This window comes from Artemia franciscana, chromosome 11 (genome assembly GCF_032884065.1).
Source record: "Artemia franciscana chromosome 11, ASM3288406v1, whole genome shotgun sequence".
In the NCBI taxonomy this organism is placed as follows: Eukaryota; Metazoa; Arthropoda; class Branchiopoda; order Anostraca; family Artemiidae; genus Artemia; species Artemia franciscana.
The window spans coordinates 25,830,519-25,853,118 of record NC_088873.1 but is presented as its reverse complement, the minus strand read 5'-3'; the positions used below and the strand labels follow the sequence as shown (position 1 = coordinate 25,853,118).

The 22,600-nt window shown below is 35.5% G+C and overlaps 1 protein-coding gene across 1 annotated transcript in view; it reads right to left on the bottom strand.

Moving 5' to 3' along the window:
- The window catches only part of LOC136033015 (lysosomal phospholipase A and acyltransferase-like), a 40,803-nt gene that overhangs the window by 4,183 nt on the left and 14,020 nt on the right, over positions 1 to 22,600 (bottom strand). The window contains exons 3-4 of the mRNA XM_065713556.1: positions 14,428 to 14,659; positions 3,113 to 3,337 (exon numbers count right to left, since the gene is read on the bottom strand). Of these exons, the coding sequence (XP_065569628.1) occupies positions 3,113 to 3,337; positions 14,428 to 14,659 (457 nt within the window). The remainder of the gene's footprint in view (positions 1 to 3,112; positions 3,338 to 14,427; positions 14,660 to 22,600) is intronic.

Sequence of the window (22,600 nt, the reverse complement as noted above, 5' to 3'; positions counted from 1 at the left end):
AGACGGTCTTTGAGCTAAAGACAGGGTTGTCACAAGAAGGGATTATTTCTGAATTTGACGTTATTACAATGTTTCAGTGATCTTTAAGGTGAAGAGCAAAATTAGGTGGTTTTCTCCCAATAAGAGTTCCTTGGCCACAGCAATCTGAAAGCAACAGAGATCAAGGGCTAACTAACGATTTAAATGGTATTTAAGTAAGATTTCAGCACTATTTTTACACCTTAATTATTAAACTATATCATTTTTATTGAAATCTGCTCTTTTTTATTTATTACCTGGTAGGTTTTATGTTAATAATATCATAAAACATACCAAACCGGGTCGTCACATCTAAATCAAGTGTGGTGGCAAATAAGAACTAGCGTCTTACTTGATCCTTAATAAGGTCTGGGCCCAATTTTACTACTACTACTACTACTTCTAATACTGCCACTACTAACAAGTCATCGCAGCAACCAGCTGCTGACCTCATTTCTTATTTTAACCGCAATATTATTCTCGTACATAGCACTAATCACTTTTATGTTTTTGTCTGGTATACCATACAAGCATAAAACTTTTGCTAAAACACTAACTACTTTTACTATTTAACACAAAAATAAATTACAATGAACAATGAATTAAAATTTAATATCAGCAGAATTGACCACAGATAAGTGGGATGTTGCCTCCACAAAAAGGACAAAATGTCACTTTTACTTTACTGATACAGCTAAAAGTAATGGAAATTTTCAAATATAGCTCATCTTGTCACTATCAGTTTACTTTTACTGTTTCAATATGGCAGTAATTCTTGTCAACGTTTTTTTAACTTTTAAGTTCCTTTCTTCCAAGCGTATAATAGTTTTGGCATATTAGGTAACTTTTAGAAATATCAACTAGAAATATCCAAAGCAACCTCGTATTTGATAATAAGACGATAGATAATAAAGTCAAACTTAAAATGAGCAACACTCAGCCCTGTTAAGTGGACTTGACTTCACTATTTGTCGTTTTCAGTAATTTATGTTCTATTTGATCTAATTTCTTTCCATCATTATATAAAAAAATTTTGTATCAAAACTTCACCCTGATTTGCCAATCATAAAGACTGTGCTTGGAAGTTGAACATAGCCAATCCACCAAATTTAGCATAGAATACATGTTTTTCCCTCTAGTCGTAATTTACTTTCATTTACACATGTGACTATAGTAAGACCCGGGCACAAGCGTGAGCATCTTATTAATGCCTCCACTCTCTATACAAAAACCACACGTCTCACCCTGTCCACCAATAAAATAATTACTCCCCCCCCCACTTTGGAAATGATAGGCGTAGTTTGATAAAAAAAAAAAAAAAAAAACAAGGAGTAATATTGAATTATTTATGGATTTGCAAGGAAAGATTTTCAAACAAATTCGAATTCTAGGTTAATCATAAATACTAGCAATTAAAATCCGCCAATAAGGAGTTCAGGATAAATAGGGACGTGAAAGATTCCCTAATAAGCCATGTTTACATTATTACTATTTAAATACAGGATAGTAATTTCTTTTATAGATAAACTGAAAAAAACAAATCTTAATCTAAGAAGAATACAGCTCCTCCGCCATGCTGACTAATCAGAGGCGATTTTATGGGAAGGACAGAGGGGGCACTTGCTCCAGATGTAGAAATTTTAAGGGGCTAAAAACTTTTAGGTAAATGATCTAACGATTATAATCATTTTTTAATTTTTTTTGAAATTTGATTTTTATTAAAACAAAGTAGGTGGTGCAGTTAATAAATGAAAATAATTAATAAATTATAAATGAGTTAATACAATAAAACAAATTACAAAAATAGTTCAACAATAATTGTTAAGATAGTTGAATTAAAATTTACATAAATTTAAAATAATTAAAAAAATCATCAGTTAATTAATAAATTGAAAATAATTTTGTCAAAATTTTCCCTGAAAATATATTGGGATATAAAAGGGGGGCAGGATGATCAAGATTTTACCCCAAGAGAAAGAGAGGCCAGAACCACCACTATGACTAATATAAAAATTCAGTCAGTTTGTCAAAATTAACTTTGTTCCAAGCTCATTCACCTGACATTTTAACCTGCTTATTACATCCTGTGTATTCCTAGGTAAAAGTATTATTTTAGTATATAAATAAACCGCTTTATAAAAGACCCCCAAGTTGTTTGAACTATATCTGGCACAATATACAATTCTCATATTGAGCCATCTTGTGCCTGGAGATAGGACTCATACTACTTTAATCCACTTCTAAATACAGAAGCTTTCTGAGACGTTATTTGATTTTTTTTTTTCTGGCTTTTGTCTCTTTCTTAATTTTTTTTTTTTTTTTTTTTTTTTTTTTTTTTTGATTTGATTTTAATAGAATATACTGGACATGAACTCAAAAAATTCAGCACCAACTCATACTTCAATAGCTAGAAGCGTCGAAAGCAGGATACAAAGCTCCTATACGTTCAAGATTCCAATGTACGAAGGGGTACCCATTAGTCTCAAACAGTGAAATTAATGCAATTTGAATCATGGCAACATTTTCATCTGTAGTTTCATTGTATTCACTAGTTTATTTAGCCATTTAATTTTTTTTCTCTCTTTAACTGTGTTTTTTTTTCATGTTCTGGACTAGTGACAGACACACGTTTTGTACCTATTTTGTACTAGTAAAATCAAAATTGGTGATTTCCAATAAAATTTTTCTTCGTTTCTCTTTGTTAAGAAAATAACATCAAGGCGCCAAAACGTCACGCATGTTGGGAGGAGGGGCACCCAACTCACAACGTTTTCAGCCACTCAGTATACAAAATTGAATCTAGTTGTAAATTGAAGACTAATGGAAACGAAGTGACGTAAAATCAATAAAAGATGGTCGACGTCAGTTTTAAAAGAAGACTTAACAGTATACAAAATTGAATCTAGTTGTAAATTGAAGACTAATGGAAACGAAGTGACGTAAAATCAATAAAAGATGGTCGACGTCAGTTTTAAAAGAAGACTTCTAAAAAAGAAGTAATTTTAAGAGCAATATAAGTCAGAAGCAAATGGGGCCAGGGAAAGATACCTTATAGCTCTGCCCCAGATGACTAGAAAAAGGTGGTCAACCTTACCTTGAGCAAAAACTTTCAATGCTTTAACAGTTCCACCCCAGCACCCGGCAAGCGTCACTAAAGATTTTATATACTTCTTTTTCCAGCCGGAGGTTTGTTTGTTCAAGAAATAAAGACTGTTTGGAGCACCCATACTGTGTGCAACAATCACAACTGGCTTTCCTGTTCTGTCTGCTGTTTCTTCAATGATATTCTTGAGGTTACTAAACAAATCAATATTTTCATCTGTAAGAAAATACTAGTTAATCTATTTATAATTCAAAAAATGTGTATTGCAAGAATAAACTATATTTTAGAATTATTTCCCTCTGATGGCTGTATACTATATTTACTATGAAAGTATTATCTTGATTTATAAAAACAAAACAAAGGAAATGTTTCAAATGTGTTTTTTTCTAATTTTTCTTTTGCATCCAGAAAGTGGGAGTAGTGCATAGAAAGTCGTTTTATTTATATAAAAACAAATTGGATTTTAAACGTATTTAAAGCACCAAGACAAGCAGCAAGAAGCGAAGCTGCAGTGGTTTTTATCTTTTACATTTCATTGCAAAATATTCCAGAGAATACTCGGTTCCGCAGTACCATAATAACAGACTATAATATCAAGTTGGTATAGTAACTTTGGCAAAATTAGGTTTCTACACCCCAATGTGTGTCTCCAACGCCCAAAGCTGACAAAAATCGCTTTCCATAATCGGTGCGTGAGGTTTTAGCTTATAAATGTGTGCTCAATTTTAATCTCCTGACTAAGTTGCACAGAAATAATATAGAAAGTTCTTTTATGCACCATTAAAAGGCAATATTAATCCAGTTTATGCTGTTTTTTTAAATAATACACAGCAATTGCTAAATTTAAGCTAATCTGCTAGCAATGTCCTATTAATAACTTTTCTGAGTCGGAGGTTAATACGCATATGGAAAACAGCGCAGTACTTTTCTGAAACTATCGTAGAATGCAACAAATATTGCTGGTTATTAATTGTAAGCTAAAGCAAGTACAACTATTATCCAGTTTCAAAATGCTAGTATAACTTCAGTAAAACCAGAAGAGAAAGCATTGAAATTGGAACACATAAAGGAGCTCAGCCAATTCATTGCATCAAATGAAGCGATTCCCCCTCACTGGCAAACAAAGGAGGATTACATAGTATTTACAATAGAATATGCATAATGTAATACAATAGAATGGATTACATAGTATATACAATAGAAAAACAGTTAGAGTAGTAGTAGCAATAGTAGCGATTGCAGCAGTAGTAGTATGCACATATTCCCTTTTACTCAATTGGTTTTCCTCTTTAAACATTCTCTGAAAGTTATAACTTAATACCAAATCTATTCTTGAGATACGCCCTTTTGACACTCTACACACACATGGTATTTTATTTAGTTCAAATTTTCCTTCAATATTCGATCAAATTTTCATTTTCATACAATTAGTCTTAATGCTAGTACTAGTATCATAATAGTAACGATAGCAGTAGGAGAAGTAGAGGCAGGAGTAGTGTTGTATTAGAAGTAGTAGTAGGAGTGACAATTATAGCAGTAGGATTAATAGTAGTAGTAGCATAAACAGGCTGCCTTTTGGCCAGTTTAACACACCCCTCATGATACTCTTGAACTTTAATCTTGATACGGTAAGTCGTTCCAAAAATATTGCTGATGGCCTTTTTCACGCCCTTTTTATCTTAATGCTCTTAGCCTTACAAGTAGTTTCAGTTGAAGCAGTAATTGGAGTAGTTTCGTTGGACTAGCAGAAGTAGTAATAGCAGCAGTAAAACTAGCAGTGGTAGTGGCATTAGTAGTAGTATGCATCTATTACCGTTTGGTCAATTGATTTTCCCCTTTAAGCATTCTCTGGAAGTTGCAAGTTAATACCCAAATCCATTCTCGAAACACACCTTTTTGAGAAGCTGCATGCACATAGTGTATTTTAATTTATTTTAAATTTTACCTCAATATTCTGGCAAATTTTCACCTTCATACTCTTAGCTTTAGCACTACTAGTACCATTTTAGTAGTTGTAGTAGTAGAGGCAGTAGTACCAGTAATAGTGATGCATTAGCAGTAATAGTAAAAGTAGTGGCAGCAGTGTTACTAGCAGTAGTACCGTATACATGTTGCTTTTTGGCCAGTTGTACATCTCCTCATGATGCCCTAGAAGTTTCATCTTGATTCAGTAAGCCGTTACAAAAATATTGCAAATACGGTCTTTTGATAATCTATACACACATGTTATGTTTTGATTTAGTTCAACTTTTCCGAAAGCATTTCTTTAGATACTCATTTCAATATTAGCAGCCTTGGTAGTGCTCACTGCAGAAGCTGTAGTTTTAGCAATGCTAGTGGTAGTGGTGGTAGTAGTAGTACTGGTAGCATTACTAGTGATAGTAGTTGTAATAGTAGTAGTAACAGCGTGCAAATAGTGTCTTTTTGGTAAACTGACTATCTTCCTTATCATTTCCTGAAGGTCCCAGATTGATATACTCTGTAGTTCCTGAGTTACATCCTTTTGACATCCCGTATGCACATAACGTGTTTTGACTTATTTCAACACTCCCTTCAACATTCTCTGAAGGACTTAACTGAATGCCCTTCTTCTTTTTGACAAGTAACGGTGAAACATACCCACTCTTCTCAATATTATATGTAAACAATGGAAAGATTGTCTAACTTACAATCCTTGCCCTGAGGGCTTTGGGAGGGGGTTTGACATCCCTAAAGATATAATTACTAAACCTTTTAACTCTGCTGAACAAAATAACAGTCTAAAAATTTTGATTGGATCCGTTTTATGAAATGAAGGGCTGAGGGATGAAATAAGGGATGGGGGGGGTTCCCCTCTAATAACTTTCTACTCTTAAAAAAGGCACCACAACTTTCAATTTCAATAGAAACCTATTTACACCCCCCGGACATAACTTACAACCCTTGCCCCTGGGCTCTGGGAGCTTTTGTCAACGCTGGAGGCATTGTTATATAATCTTTTGAACTATTTTAAACAAAATAGCTATTTAAAATTGTAAACAGCTGTATTCGTGGAAAAGAAAGCGTGGGGAGGAGGCTAGTCGCCCTATGATCACTTTTGAATCATAAAAAGGGAACAAAAACTTTCGAGTTCCAATCAAATGCCCCCCTTTGGAGTTTATACGACCACCACTTTCATAAAAACCTTATACGCCTCCGGGCACAAATTACAACACTTGCCCCCAGACTCTGGGAGATGTGTCGACCCCGGAGGTATTTGTACATGTTCTGTAAACAATTTGAATAAAATGGCAATTTTCAAATTTTGACAGTTGCATTTGGGGAAAAGAGGGCGTGGGGATAGGCTAGCTGCCCTCTAATCACTTTCGACTCTGGAAAAGGGAGCAAGAACTTCCAATTTCCAACCAAATAAGTCTCTTCCAAAGTTTCTACGACCACCTTTTCCATAAAAACCTTATATGCCTCCGGGACATAACTTACAATCCTTACCCCGAGTCTCTGAGGGTTTGTGTCAACCCTGGAGGTTTTGTTATTTGATCTTTGGGCAATTTGGAACGGTATGGGTAAACCAAAATTTTGATAGGATGCGTGGAGAAAAGAGGGAGAGCCTAGTGCTCTGAATATTTTTATCTCTCATAAAGGACACTAGAGCTTCCGATTTCCAATCAAACAAGCCCCCTCAAAAGTTTATGCGACTAATCTTTCCATAAAAACCTTTTATGTCAACAACAATGGGCAGCTAGCATAACTTATAGCCCTCGCCCTCAGGACTCGGGGGGAGGGGTTTGACATCCTAAAAGACATAATCACTAGGCCTTTCAGCTATGCTGAACAAAATGGCTATCTCAAGACTATATTAGAACGTGTTTGGAGAAATAATGGGCTTGGAGGGCTGGTTGCCCTATAGCAATTTTGACTCTTAAATAGGGCACTAGAAATATCAATTTCCAATTGATTGAGCTCCAGTCAAAGTTTCTACGACAACTCCTTCTATACAAAGTGCCTTGGTCAGGAAAAAAAGAAACAAAAATAATAATAACACATTGTGCCCACATTGCTCTTTGCTTAGGCAGCGCTATTGCAACGCCTATGATTCCTGATATACAAAATCCATCAAGTTTTATGTTACCCATTATAAGCTACGAGCCTCACAAAAATCTACATAATTTTCAAAAAACAGGGAAACGTCCCCCAAAAATAAAACGATCATCATGAAAATCCTACCATCAGATTAAGCATATCAGAAAACTTTTTCGTAGAGATTTGGAGCTCGAATTTACGTCAATAAATATGGATTTTTGATCTACAAATATGGGGAATTTTTGTATTTTGGCCAGAAGGAAGATCATGGATGTGTGTTTAGTTTTATTTTATTTTGCGTCCAGGGTTGATTGTATCGAGCCAATGGTCCTAGAAGATCGAGAGGTGGCTCATTTGAACGAAAATAAAATTTCTAGTGACCATTTTAAGTGACCAAAAACGCTGGAGAGTCACTAGCCATTTAAGTGACCAAAAACGCTGGAGAGTCACTAGCCTCTCTTGTACACTTTTTAATCCCCCAAAGACATCTCATCGAAATTATGAGATAGGTATTTGATTAAGCATAGCTGAAAGACCCAATAGCTGTGCCTTAAGGGATGAAATGACCCCCATAGTCCCTAGGTAAAGGGATGTAAGTCATCCAATTTGTAGACATATGGTATTTGTTATTGGGAGGAATTTTTAGGAGGTAGAATTTTCTGCTGGGTGAGGGGAAATTTTCCACGCTGAGAGTTTTCAGTGTGGAGGAAAGTTTCCACAAGAAATTTTACAAAGTGGGAGGAAGAATGGAAGGGTGTTTCTTGGCATGGTTTGAAAAACAGTCAGAAATTAAATATATAAAAAATTCCAACAGAAAGTAAGGAGCAACACTAAAACTTATAACTAACAGAAATTCTACCATGTTTAAGGATGACTGCCCCTTTCTCAACCCTTACTCTTAACGGAAAAGTTTGACTTTTTGTCACAATTCTTCAAGAAAGACTGCTCAAACAAAAGTCTGGTTGAATTCGAACGCATTTGAAGCATTTCAAAAGAGTTTCTCAGTGCTTGCTCAGTTTCCTTGCTCCTAACTTTCAGCTGAAGAAACTTTTTTTTTTATTTATTTAATAAAATAAAGCCTCAAACGAAACGTCTCAGCCAATTGAAACTTGCAAATAATTTTCATAATAACCGTTCAATTTGTGAATACTGCATACATATTTAGGAACAAATGCACCACCACCAGCAATAGGGCCTCTGAAACTAGAAAGTAATATGAAAATAACTTTTCGATAACCAAAAACCAGTTTAGGATATCACAGGGTTTTCACTCGATAGTATTTTGAACCATTTGGCCACAATTGTTGTTTTGTAAGACAAAAAGGGAGAGATAAGGGAGAGATTCAAATCCGTTACTCCATTTGCAAGTTATACTAAATTAAACAGAAAACTTAAATTTTTTCAGGAATTCAAACCCACTCCCCCTTGTTATATTTGACCTAGGGTCTTTATCTCAAAATTTGATCTGTGTCATGGTCTTAGGCCTCTTTGGTTCAATTTTCATTCAGATCCATCGCTCCATTCGCAAGTTACTCTAAATTAAACGAAAAACTGTTTTAGCAGGTAAAGCCCTCTCCCCCCTGTTCTATTTGAGCTAGGGTCTTCATCTTTCAACTTAATGTGTCTAATGATCCTTGGCACCAAATCTGGTCATCCAAATTTTCATCCAAATCTTACCAGCGGTTCTCCCCCTATACTTGATTACTCAGACGGACGGACAAACAGAAAGACGGACAGGCAGATTTTGCAACGTCTTAGGTAGCCCTGTTGGGTCATTGGATCTAAAAAAGGAAAAGAATAGTATATCATCATCCAGGCATCATCACCTATTTCGATAGTGGAAAATATCCATCAAGATAGGTTTTTGAGATCTGTCTGTCTGTCCGCCCGTCTGTGCAGTCGAGTATAGCGGGAGAACCACCAGTCATATATGTATTAAAATTGAACTTATTGATTAAAATTGAGCTTAATTAGGGCGAGGGGGCTTTAAGTGTAAAAAAAAATTTGGGTTTTTCATTTGATTCAGTGTAACTTGCAAATGGAAAGATGAATTTCGATGAAAATTGAATAAAGATGCCTAAGAGTATGATATTCATTGAGTTGTGGGATGGAGACCCAAGCTTAATTAGGGCGAGGGGAAGGGGGCTTTAAGTGCTAAACCATAAGACGCATAATGTTTGGAGATGAAGACTAGCTTAATTAGGGGGAGGGGGCATTTAATTCAGTGTAACTTGCGAGTGGAGTGACGGATCTCAATGAAGATTGAACCAATGATGCCTAAGACCATGACAGGCAGCAAGTTTTTATATTAAAACCCTAGTTCAAATAGAACAACGAGGAGTGGGTTTTAAGTACTGAAAAAAGCTAAGCTTTTTGTTTAATTTAGTATAAAAGGGAAAGCTAGACCAAAGATGACTAGGATCAGGGCTCATATCAAGCTTTGATGTCACAAACACTATCTCAAACAGGGTGAGGAGGAGGGGGTTTCAAGTTTTAAGAAAGTCGTTTTCCTTCAATTTAGTAGGGCCTATAACATACTTCCACCCATGGCTTGCCCAAAGCCTGGAAATAACCCTTTTCCAAAATAAGCCATACTGAAGCCAACCTTCAACCAAATATTCCATCCCCAGAGAAAAATTACTTTGTATGGCACTTGGTATTTACCAAGTGACGTATAGTGATCGCAAATTCTGTCGGTCTGTCGGTCCCGGTTTTGCTAGTTTAGGCACTTCTAGATAAGCTATGACGATGAAACGTGGCAGGCGTATCAGAGACCTATATCAGATTAAATTAGAAATATTTGTTTCCCCAATTCGTTTATCTGGAGGGAGTGAGGGAACGGTTAATTTGGAAAAATTAGAAAAAATGAAGTATTTTTAACTTACGAACGGGTGATCGATTTTAATTAAATTTGGTATTTAGAAGAATATCATGTCTCAGAGCTGTTATTTTAAATTCCAACTTGATCAGGTGACATTGGGGGGATTTGGAGGGGGAAACCTAAAATCTTGGAAAATGCTTAGAGTGGAGGGATCGGGATGAAACTTAGTGGGAAAAATAAGCACAAGTCCTAGATACGTGATTGACATAACCATAAAGGATTCAATCTCTTTTAGGGAGTTGGGGGGGAGGGCTAATTCTAAAAAAAATAGAAAAAAATGTGGTATTTTCAACTTAAAAAGGAGTGATCGGATGTCGAATTTCATCGCATGAAATTTGATATTTAGAAGGACCTCGTAACTCAGATTTCATGCTTTAAATCCCGACCAGATCCAGTGTCATTGGGGGAATTTGGGGGGACCTGAAATCTTGGAAAACACTTAGAGTGGAGAGATCAGGATGTAACTTGGTGGGAAGAATATGCACAAGTCCTAGATACATAATTGACAAAACCGAAACGGATTCGCTTTCTTTGGGGGAGTTGGAGGGGGTGTTAATTCGGAAAAATTACATAAATTGATATATTTTTAACTTAAGAGCGGGTGACCAATCGTGAGGTAATTTTAATTTTATATTTAGAAGGAACTCATGTATCAGAGCTCTTATTTTGTACCCAGACCAGTTCTGGTGACACTCGGGGAAAGTTAGAGGGGGAAACCTAAAATCTTGGAAAATGCTTAGAGTGGAGAGATCAAGATGAAACTCGGTGGGTAGAATAAGCAAATGTCATAGAAATTCAGATTGACGAAATCCACTGTCCATTCCGAATTGACGAAACTGGAATGGATCCACTCCCTTTGGGGGAGTTAGGGGGTCCAGTGCTTTGGCGAGTTCGATGCTTCTGGACGTGCTAGGATGATAAAAATTGGTGGGCGTGTCAGGGATCTGCACAGGTTGACTTGATAAAGTTGTTTTCCCCGATCTGGACATCGGGGGAGGGGCTGAAGGGAGAGAAAAATTAGAAAAAATGAGTTATTTTTAACTTGCGAGTGGGTGATCAGATTTTAATAAATTTTGATATTTAAAAGGACCTTGTGTCTCAGAGCTCTTATATCAAATCCAGATCGGCATTAAGCCTCTGATTTTTCTTTTAAATTAATCTTTTGATTCTTATAATTTTGCTAGAGCTCATGGCATACCATATGAGCTCTTGGGTGTTCCGACCTCGTCACGAGTTCAATATGAGCTCTTTGCTCTTGTTTTATTCCTTTCTTCTCGGGAGATTTCTGACTTAGTCTCATGGTTTTTACCACTTCATGGTGTGAAAACTGCTGCTAGAAATAGATAGGTTGCAACTTCTGCAATTTGACCAGCCGTACGGAATGCGCCTGAATCAGTGGGTTTGCTGCAGGTCCGTGATTTTATAATATATGTTTGTAAAGAGTTTTACCGACCATCTGAATTGACTACACAGCATGCGGTTTGCCTGAGTGAAAACCAGCCAAAGGATATAGATGCCATACATCGTCATAGCGTGTCTGAAATTTAACTTGAAAACTTTCCTTTTAAAGGTGCCGAGGGCGATACGTGTCATCAAAGTGTGAATCAAGACTTTATTTTCATACTCTTCTTTTCTTTCAGCACGTGGACAGAAAGCGACCTTCAGTGAACTGCCAAAACTGTGGATTGTTGCTGCTCCTTTTTTTAGCTTTGATTTCTCTTATTAAAAAAGTCTGCAATTGACTCACTTGACTCCTTACTTTTAAATTTGAGTTTTTTTTGTTGCTAAGGTTTTTACTTATTGAATCTGAGAATGAACTACTTTGTTATCTTTTATCTGTTTTAAAGCCAATCCAAAGTTTATTTTTCTATTTTCAATATTTTTTCCACCATTCCGACATGTTTCAGAATAACCCTGTATTTTTTCAATTGTGGCAGATTTTACTGAACACTAATCGCCAGAAATTCAACTCTATGTGCACTGGAGTAATCCTGTGAAGTGATCAGTCTGATCCAATCAGGAATTTTTTGATTGAACTTAGTTGTTTTATAGTCTTTTCCTTTCAAGCTGCTGTGTTGAAAATTGGTTAAGATTATTTTTTTGGACTTCATTGGGTGCGTACCTGCCAAACAAGGGAAATGTTTAAAAACGATAAAACGAAAATTCTGGTTCTTGATTAAGATTTCCAAGAGAGGAATGACAGGGGACATTTTACAGGCAAGGGAGAGTGCTAAGAGGCCTTCAGAATAGCTTTAACAAAAAGGTAGCATGGGCTTGATATTATATTCATATGTATATACATATATAGGCACTAGACCCTTAAGGTCCAAACTGGCGGTGCCGATCTCCATTTCATGGCCCTTCCGCCAGGAAGTGCAATGGGGGGTTGGGGGCCAACCATCCTGTGCTTTCACACGCCCTTCCTGCTTACCTTCCCCGGATTTCTCCAGGTACCCATTTAGAGCTGGGTCGACTCATGGCTGAGCTTACAGAGTCGCGCCACTGACCCCCGTCTCAAACTAAATAGGCTAAAACCGGGATTGAACCCGTGCCCCTTGGACACAGAATTCCAACACCTGCGCGCCAACATATATATATATATATATATATATATATATATATATATATATATATATATATATATATATATATATATATATATATATATATATATATATATATATATATATATATATATAGAATACACATACATATAATAAGTACTTCTAGTAGTACTTGAAGCACTACTTAAGTACAATTTTGGCAAGTACTTGGTACTTGATACTTAAGTAAGAATTTATAAATACTTATTACTTGATATTTAAGTAAAAAACAACGAGTACTTAATACTTGATACTTAAATAAAAATTTGGAGTACTTGTTGCAGCACTGGTTTGCACCAATGACAACAACGAGTAGTAGCCCAGTTTTTGTGGCCAGAAGGTGCATCAGTGGCCATAAATTCTGCCGTTTACTCTCCAGCTCATAATAGTGGATCCAGGTTTCGTCACCAATGATAGTCTTGTCTAAGAAACCGTCACTATCGTTAGCATTGCGAACCAAACGTATTTGGCAGATCTCAAGCATGCTTGTTTGTGCAAAGCTATGAGTTGTTTTGGGACCCATCCTGCGAAGCCTTTATGGAATTCAAGTCTGTTGTGGATGATTTCATAGCCAGAACCATGACTAATTTGCGGGCGATGTACCACTCCATTAATAGTCACTCGTCTGTCTAACAGAACCAAACCAAATGCACAATCAATGTTGTCTTTATTTGCGGCCATAGATGCTGTTCTGGCTCCTACTTCATGAGTAACATTTCTCCGACCATTTTTTTTTATTTACCCATTGGTATCCACTCCTTTTAAGCAAATCACTGCTCCCGTACTATGCCGAAAGTCTTTGACGAGGTGCGACCCTCGATGCACTTCCGACCACTAAAACCAGATCACTGCTCGCTGTTCCTCATTGGTGCAAAATTCTAATCGAGCGTCCAAGACCTATCTGCAAAATGCGAAGTAAAAATTACGGAATTGAGATTTAAATTTCGTAGCAGGACCACCAAAGCACAGCTATAAAATAAACACGGACATATGTCATCAACACTGCAAATAATTTCTGACTCAGCCTCTTATTTGGAATAAGGATAATAGAAAGCTCTTTTGATGTTATCAAATCTCGGTTGTTTAGAGTTTTGATTGCAACTGACAAGGGTCACTTGCTCTTTACTTACCTGTTCTTTAATAATCATATTCAAAATAGCAGGCATTCCATTTTTTCTCTTTTTTTTAGCATCGAGATTTCCTAGTCTTTTCTGTATTCAGTGCTTTTATGCTCAAAATCCCGGGGAAACTAAGTATATAACAGAAATGATCTTAAAAAGAAATTCCAGCCTTTTAACTGAGTCACCAAAATACTTGTTCATGCTTTTATTGTGAAAATATACGCCAATAAATCACTTTAACAGAGGGTGGAACCGACAAAAAACGGAGTATATGGCAAATTATCAAATCCGTACACAGTTAAAGAGCGTACCTAGGAATTTATCTAATGGATCTCAACCCACTGGGCTCCTCGTCTTCAGAGCCATATTTACCAGCATGACTTAATGTGGAGCACTGACTTCATGTAATGGAATGACTTTGTGTTCTGTACTAACTTCATATTAAGCATAAAATGAAGCTATATTGCTCTCCTACTCACTCCGATTTGAATTTTCCCACACTATGAACACACATTCATTAGCAGAATCAAATTTTAAATATGCCTATATTTTAAACCTGTCACTAAAGAATAGTGGTAGGTCAAAGGACTGTGACATAAGAAAATATATTTAAGACGCAAAAATAAATGCAAATAGGCTTACTTGGTGCTTTTCGAAAATCGTATGGTATCCCTCTAATAGTGAAATTTCTTTCAAGTCCAAGAAGGGCTAAAGAGTCAGCAATCTTGTTGAAATAGGCACCAGGTGAAGCCTTGCTTGGATCTAACCATTCAACGGTCAGTGTATCCCCAAAGCCCGGAACACGTATTTCTACACCTGGAGAATTCGAAGTAGTTCTGGAAACATTGTCATAGTATAATCGCATATTATCTACCTGAAAACAGAAATTATATCCTTGAATCACTTCATTTTTCTACTGGAAAAATTTATCCTTAATATTCTAAGCTAGATGCACCCCATAGGGCTATAACAGGGCGTAAATACAATCAGTTCTTCAATTTGATGAAAAGGGATTTTACTTTTATTTTTAGTCTTTCATATAGGGTAGGTTATAGAAAATATTGTTCATCCAAGCGGACAACGAAATACTCCTGAGAATACACATGGCAATAGAGAGAGGGGATAAATTATTTCTGCTCCTAACATTACATGTAGTATTTGATATTACAAACTATAAGTTATGTAAACATTCATTGAAACACGTATAGCTAAACAAAATACTCAGAGGATACATTGCCCCTGGAATTGTATGAGAGGCCGTAATTGTCAAACTTTCTTCTTAGTTACAACCCCTCCCCCCTCCCTATAGAAACTAATGATTTCAACACAGTGAACACTGATTTAAATAAAAAAAAAATTTAATTCTTGGCTAAAACTAGGAGAAAGTGCCGTCCCAACAGAAAAACAATATAGGGGTTATTCAGAAGATCGATTTTCCAAAGACGAAAAGGAAGTTTGATCTTTTGTTGAAATGGTTTTTCATTATCAACGGTGCATTTTAATAGCTAAAAAAATGCGCTTCCGTTGATTAATCCTTTCTAAAGGCGACGATATATTCCTAGAGCCCCTGTAGAAATTTTTTTGAGGATAAGCCCGTGCAAGAAATCTTAAATTTCCTGATTTTCCTTGGCTCATAAAAAGGATTCTTTTTTGTCTCGGCCTCTGAGGGAATCCCTGAAAATTGGTCTCTGAGCATAAAGTGTCGGTGAACTAGGAATCACTAGCTTGGAGATGAGAGATGTTTCTCACCGGGGTCTAAAGGACAAATGGCGTGTCAATACTGAAACAAATGATTTGTCTGTAATCCTTCGCGTAGCGACTTTCAAATTTTTCCTAGCAGCTCAGGGGCAAACGTTTTTAGTGAAACATACCCTTGCACCATAGCCCCTTAGTGCCCCAAATGTGATGGGTCTCATGTTTCTTATATTCTTACCTGTCCTGTCCTGAGAAGCTTGGGTTCCAGCCTGGTGTTGGATGCAGCCACGCCCACCTTACTTTGCTTTCTATTCTTCATGATACTTCTCGCAATAAATATGATATTCAGCTTTGTGCGTTTGATATTTCTAAGGCTTTCAATTTTGTTAAACATTTCCAGCAACTAGATTCTTTATTTTCTAGTGGTATTGATATTTACGTCATTTTTTCATCTGAAATACCAGTACTCGTTTTCATTTCTTAAAGTTAATGGTTCTGATAGTGGTCAACGCATCCCTTTTCGAAAAGGAGTTCGACAAGCAGTGGTTTTGTCTCCTAGTTTGTTTAAATTAGGAATTTCTAAAATACTTCGGAATGTACATCCAATTTATTTTTAAGATTTAGCTAACATGCCATATGCAACCTATGTGGATGATCTTTTGGTATTGAGTAGATCTAAGAATGGACTTTTAAAATCAGCAAAGAAGCTTTTGCATGTGTTGGCCTGTATCTAAATCTTGAATATGCGAGTACCTTTCTTTCGTTTCTTCTCACTCTTCCTCTTTTTTATAATTTTTTTTTTATCTTTCTGGTGGTTGGATATTAACATTATTATCAATTTACGTTATCTCTATTCATGGACAGTTTCCAACTCCAAGCTGAGGATTAGGATTGGTTCATCAAAGATTATTGGTAAAAGAAGAAAATATAGTCACATAGCTCATCCATGTTATTTTCTTTTTTTGTAGGTATTCTATTTTACATTTTCCGGGTTTTATTCACTTTTGAAAAAAAAAAAATAATCTTTCTTCTATTAGTAGGCTATTCGGTATTTTCGCTTCTGTAAACTTTCGCTTAATCTTCCACCTTGGTAAGAAAATACAACGTAAATTTAGAACAATGGTTATTTTTATTGAAGTTGCTGTAGCAAGCAAAAATCAGTTTTACCTTAACGTAGGTCAACTGAAACCTTTTCAAGATCTTGGATATTTGCTCTTCGTCTTTTCGTAAATAAATTATTATGGTTATTAGTATTCATTCAGTTAACCGTATTTTCTTGACTGAGTTCTACCTGGGTTTCTATCCTTTGATCTGTTTTTTTCTCTCTTTTTCATCTTTTTTTTCTGATTTTCTATTTGCTTTTATTTGTTTCAAAATCGATTATGGATCTTTATAGTACTCAGGGGATTTGTTCAACAGCAAGCTTCGCTTGATTTCTATTTTTAATATTTGCCATAATTATTCGTATGGAAGGTTGCCTGGGATTGCCCTAACTAATCCTAGTTATCGATATTACTCGACACTGATCAGATTTTTTGCGTGAAATTCCTTTGGCATCGAGAGTGTGTTTCAACGTTTGTCTTACTGGGCCAAAAATCTGGAACTCAATTTTCCCCAGCTCAAATCCTCGACTATTGTGACCAACAACTGTCTTGTAGGTTGTTGAAAATTATCTGACACTTCTCTTTTGGTAGGAGAGAAGTTCTTCTTCAATTTTCTTTTTTTTGGCACATAAATTAGATGCAGGCATAAGTTCCCCCAGAAACAAGCGATTTTGCGACAAGCCTGCGGTTGTAGCTTAAACAAAAAGGACAGATATCATTATATTCATTAGTCTTAAATCTATCCATTCATCGAGTCATGGTAATAATTTTACTTAAAATTTATTATTGACGAAGGATCTAAACATAGACATAGTTTAGACATAGGAAGACCAAATGTTGCTTTAAGTGAGGAGACCACTAGAGTCATTTTTCAGCTTTACTCCACACCAACCAGCGGTATGGCAGGAATGGAAACACATAAAGCGTAAGGCACACAGCTAAGGCACCAAAATCGGTTCAATAGATTTAAAATAATAAAAAGGAATCACAATGTATACCCAGGGGCTTAGCATCCAAGGACTGGAGCATGGTTTCGCTTCTTTATAATCGATGAGCAGTAGAAATGGTTACGACATGCAATACATGTTGTAAAGAGGGACTAGTAGCGTTTTATTAAGATCAGAATCAAGTCAAGATGTACAGTCTGCATAGCTTGAGGGCCCCAATTGAGGCACAGGTCTGCAGAAACAATCAATAAAAGGTATGAGAACCACATACAAAACCAGGAAAAAAACACCATCTACCTAGAATTTATTCCAGACTAAGGTAAAGAACTAAAGTTGCAGCCAAGCAAGAGGACATTCCATGCTTTTTCACACGCAACAAAAATTCTGCTCAAATAATCAATAAATCAATACAATCCAGCAGAGAAACCAGTATACAATCACATAAAAAAAATTATGAAAGGAATAAAAGACTTAATCATCAAACTAGTAAATAGTTAAAAAAGGAACTGCAACATAAACTAAATTAGGGCTAGACAAAATAACATGTAAATCCGAGAACTCCACGTTTACATAAATCAATATCAAGAAACACTTAGACTGTTCCAAGATTTTTGATGATAAGAGTTTCTACTGTAAAAGACTTCTGTGGAGTAACAGCATAAACACTAAAAAAAAATGGATTCAACATGTTTTAAAACACAAAGTTGGGTAAGTATCTTTGAGTGACCTTGAATTCTAAGCCCAACATTACAAGTAAAATTAGATGGGACTGTACTATTTCTTTAGCAGTTAATAAGATTGTACCATACTTCCCCTTAACCTTGTATATTTCAAGTGGAAGTTCTGTAGCTTACAGTCGTACATAGTTCTCCCTTTCTTGTCAATTTACTGTGAAAAATGAGCCAACAGACAACTGTACCTTAGCAGTCAGAGAGGCATTCTTAGTTTGCAGGATACTACGAGCTTGCCTCCCACCGACGGCAGATTTTACAGCAACCCGTTACTTTGCTGGCTGTATGCTCAATTATACATTCTCTATACCAGGATCGGTTACCCTGCCAAGATGCGCTGTACTTAATTTCATACTATATTTGCAAATGATTTTCTCTTTGTCATGAAAACTGCTGATTCATCAAATTTGTTTCAATTTATAACCTGGAGATTCAGCCCAGGAAATTCAAATAGTAGGTACAATACAAAAAAATTAGCTCTGTTAGATCCATATAAAAGGAAATCATTAGACAGCGCAATCAGGTCATCTGAAAACAAGAAACTAAACAAACCCATATAAAACCAGGAAACTCAATACGGAGAAATCACCAGACAAAATTCAACCAAAACAACTCAAAAAAGGAAATCAACCCAGTCTACTCAGTAAAGGAAATAAAAACTAAAAAGTAACAGAAAATATAAACGAAATACAACTAGCATAAACACACAGAATGAAGATCATTCTTGCATATTTTCTTTTAAGAAGAGGGAAGGAGCAACTTTAAGACTTTTCAAGATCCTGAGTGTTCCCTTTTGAAATGCATATATTGTTTAGTTTATGTTTTACATTAAACAAGTATCTTAGATTTTGCTGATGCTCTGTGTTGGGCAAGAAAACAGTCTGTTACATTCCGGGAAATTTATCAAATTTCATCAATTTTTTTATCCGCTTATTTTTGAATGAAATTCAAGTTGCCATCACGCCATTAGCCAATTAAAGAGAAATGCAAGACAGGTAGTCTGAGTGAGAGGCAAAGCTGACATAAGCCTCTTTCAAGATTATCTAAAAATTATGTAATTTTCACTGGTTGTTCGATTTCGTCTATCATCCATCCATCCTAGGGTAGAACTAAAGCAGATAGCCATAGAAATAACGGGTGCCCGAGATTTTTGGTTTGACCCGTCAACTGGACTTGCATACAAAAGGAGGGGGAGAGATCGAGTTTGCTGGAAGAATACTCCCACGCGAATAAGTGACCTAAGCCTAATAGACTTGCCCACTTAAAGAGTTTCAGGCGCACTACCGTGTTTTAGGATTGACACCTGACAGACAAGTACACTGGACTCACAGGCGAACGGGGAAACGTGTAGTTTTCTAAGTATTTTAGTAAACGGCACGGGTTTTCACTGATAGAATTTCACTTGTATGCATTTATATTTTCCATTTTTTAAGTTTTAGACAATAGCTATTTATATACTCTCATGGTCATTAGGCTTAGTATTAGTCATATTCTAATACACTTCTTAGCTCTTTTGTTTGTCAACAGAAGAATTTTCGATTCTTCTAATGCTTTTCGTAGGGCAAGAAAAAAGCCAGTTACCTGCTAGTTAACTACTGTGAAATCTATAAAGCGGATAACCTGATGTGATAGAATATGAACCTGAATATTACTTATTTAATTTTTAATCCCTAGCTTTTGTTCTTATATTTCTAGTTACAATTTTTTTGCTCCTTCTTTTTTCAAAATAAACATTTTTTTTAAACAATCTATTGTTTATCTTTATTGCCTATATAATTAGTATTTTTCACATTTTAATTATACTTTTTAGTTGGTGTGGTTGTAAAGAGAAGAATCTTAGTTGCCACTAATTCTCTTTGCTGGACCAGAAACAGCCTATTTACAGATGGGAAGTAAGAAATCCGAAACCTGATTCGTACAATTTGATTTACAGAAGTTTTTATTCTTACTGTTCTTATTTAAAATTCTAGTTGTAATTTGTTACTATTTTTTGTGGTAGAAAGGTAATGAGACTGATTTAAACTTAAGAAACTGTCATTTCTTTTAAAATCTATGTTACCCCCTTCAAAGTAGTTCCCTCTGGCAGCTGCACAACGATGAAGGCGTTGTCCAAACTGTTCATAGAAGCGCTAAAACCCTTCAACCATTATAATTTTCAGCATGTCCACTCACAAAAGCTGCACCAACTGTTGGGGAGTTGTCCCAACTGTTCATAGAAGCGCTAAAACTCTTCAACCATTATAGTTTTCAGCATTTCCACTCAGTCTTTTGGATGACTTCTGTCCCAAAACGACAGTCTTTGAGGACATTTTTCAGTTTAGGAAACAAACAAAGTCATTGGGACTGGTGCTAAGAGAATAAGGGGGTAGCAGACCACAGGAATGGATATATGATATGGGGCGTTCTGGTAATGGGAATCGCTTCCCTGCATTGTCTAGTCTCACATAAATTTACCTTTTTCTGAGTCCCTTAGAAAACAAAAAATTGGTTAACAGTTTGTTCTGGAGGAGCCAAATTCTCTGTGGACAATTACCCTTCAGTACAAAAAAAAATCATCATTTATTTTATCTTCAACTCATTCAAACTTTCTTTGGTTTAGGAGAATTTGAAGTGTGCCACTCCTCAAGCTGCCTCTTTGTCTCTTGTTCATTAGCTATTCTGCCCAGAAGAACAACAAACTTGTTTTTCAAATGTCCATCAGCTAAATAGAGATTTTTTGGCACCATTTTGTCACAGACTTTTTGTATGTACAAATGTAGCCTCAGAATTTGATAATCAGTAAATCTTTTCAAATTCAATTGTTCATTCAACATTCATAACGTTAAATGGCGGTCCTACCTCACATGTTTGATGTTTTCTAAGTTGAAGGCGTCCCTGAATATTGCTCATTTTCATCATTTTTCTGCTTTCTGAAAATGCTTTGTGGTGGCAAAAAACTTGAACTTGGAATAAAGATCTCCCCCCTACTCTTGTTTAACCTTTCGAACGTAACACTTCCAGATTCTCAATGTTTAATACAAAATTCAATGGCAAAATGTTACTACAAATTCTGATGTTACATTTTGTGTGATGCATGATGAAAATACAATTCACTTATCACAATCCAAGATATATTGTAGTTGTCAGATCACTAACAGTATTGCAAGTCCGATAACTTTTCTGCCGCACATCAAATCTAAGTTTTTGCTCTTACCTTTCATTTTTATATTTCTAGTAAAAATTTGATATTAATTTTTTTAACCTATATGGTTAAAATCAACCGTTTTCCAGGTATAATTTTTAGTTGTTATGATTGTTAATAGAATTTATCATAGATCCTATTGATGCGCTTTGTTGGGCCAGAAAAGTCTGTCAACTGCTGGAAAATGAAAATTATCACAAACCTGAACATTAAATCTGACTTATTAAAGTTTTTATTCTTATCTTTCCTTATTTTATTTCTAGGTATAGTTAATTGTTTTTGTTTTTTATTGCTTATGATAGGTATTTCTACTTTTTCTATACACTTTCTATACTTTTTCTTGTACATTTTAATCATAATTTTTAGTTGTTGTGGTTGGAAGCAAAAGAATCTTAGATTTTCCTAATGCTCATTGTCTGGCCCGAAAGAGCCTGTTCACTACAGGATATTGGAAAAATCATAAAATTACAAGTCGCAATTTATAATTTGATATATTAAGTTTTATTCCTATCTCTTATTTTAATATTTCTAATTATCATTAGCTTTTTTTATAATCTATATGATTAGCATCTAGTCATACGTTACATGCATATCATACTTTTAGTCATACATAGTCATACTTTTCAATTATTTTGGTTGTGAATAGGAAAATCTTAGATTTTACTTAAGCTATTTGTTGGAGCAGTAAATAGTTAGTTATCTGCAGAAAAGTTCATAAAATGATGAATCTGAATTAAACAATTTGATTTATTTATGTTTTATTCTTAGTTTCCATTTTTTACATTTCTAGCTTTCAACTTTTGCTTAATTTTATTTATCCATTTCTATATAAGTTATAGAGCAGGTTAGTATTTTGTAGTTATAGGCCAAAATTGTAGTTGCTATGAATAGATGACAAGGGCAAGAGCTTATCCAAGTCTTTGTAAGTCAAGAGCTTCCACGTGTTATTTTTTAGAAAGCGCCTCTAAAATCAATTTAGTTGATGTTATTGAAGCATTAAAGTTTTAGAGAGGTTAGTTTGGACATACAATTTATGCTACATCTATGATGCACAAGACCCCAAAGCACAAGCAGCAACAGCATATGGAGCACAAATTTATCAGTCAAAACTTGCAAATTAATGAAAAATCACACTTTTTTGGTTTTTCCAATGCTTTC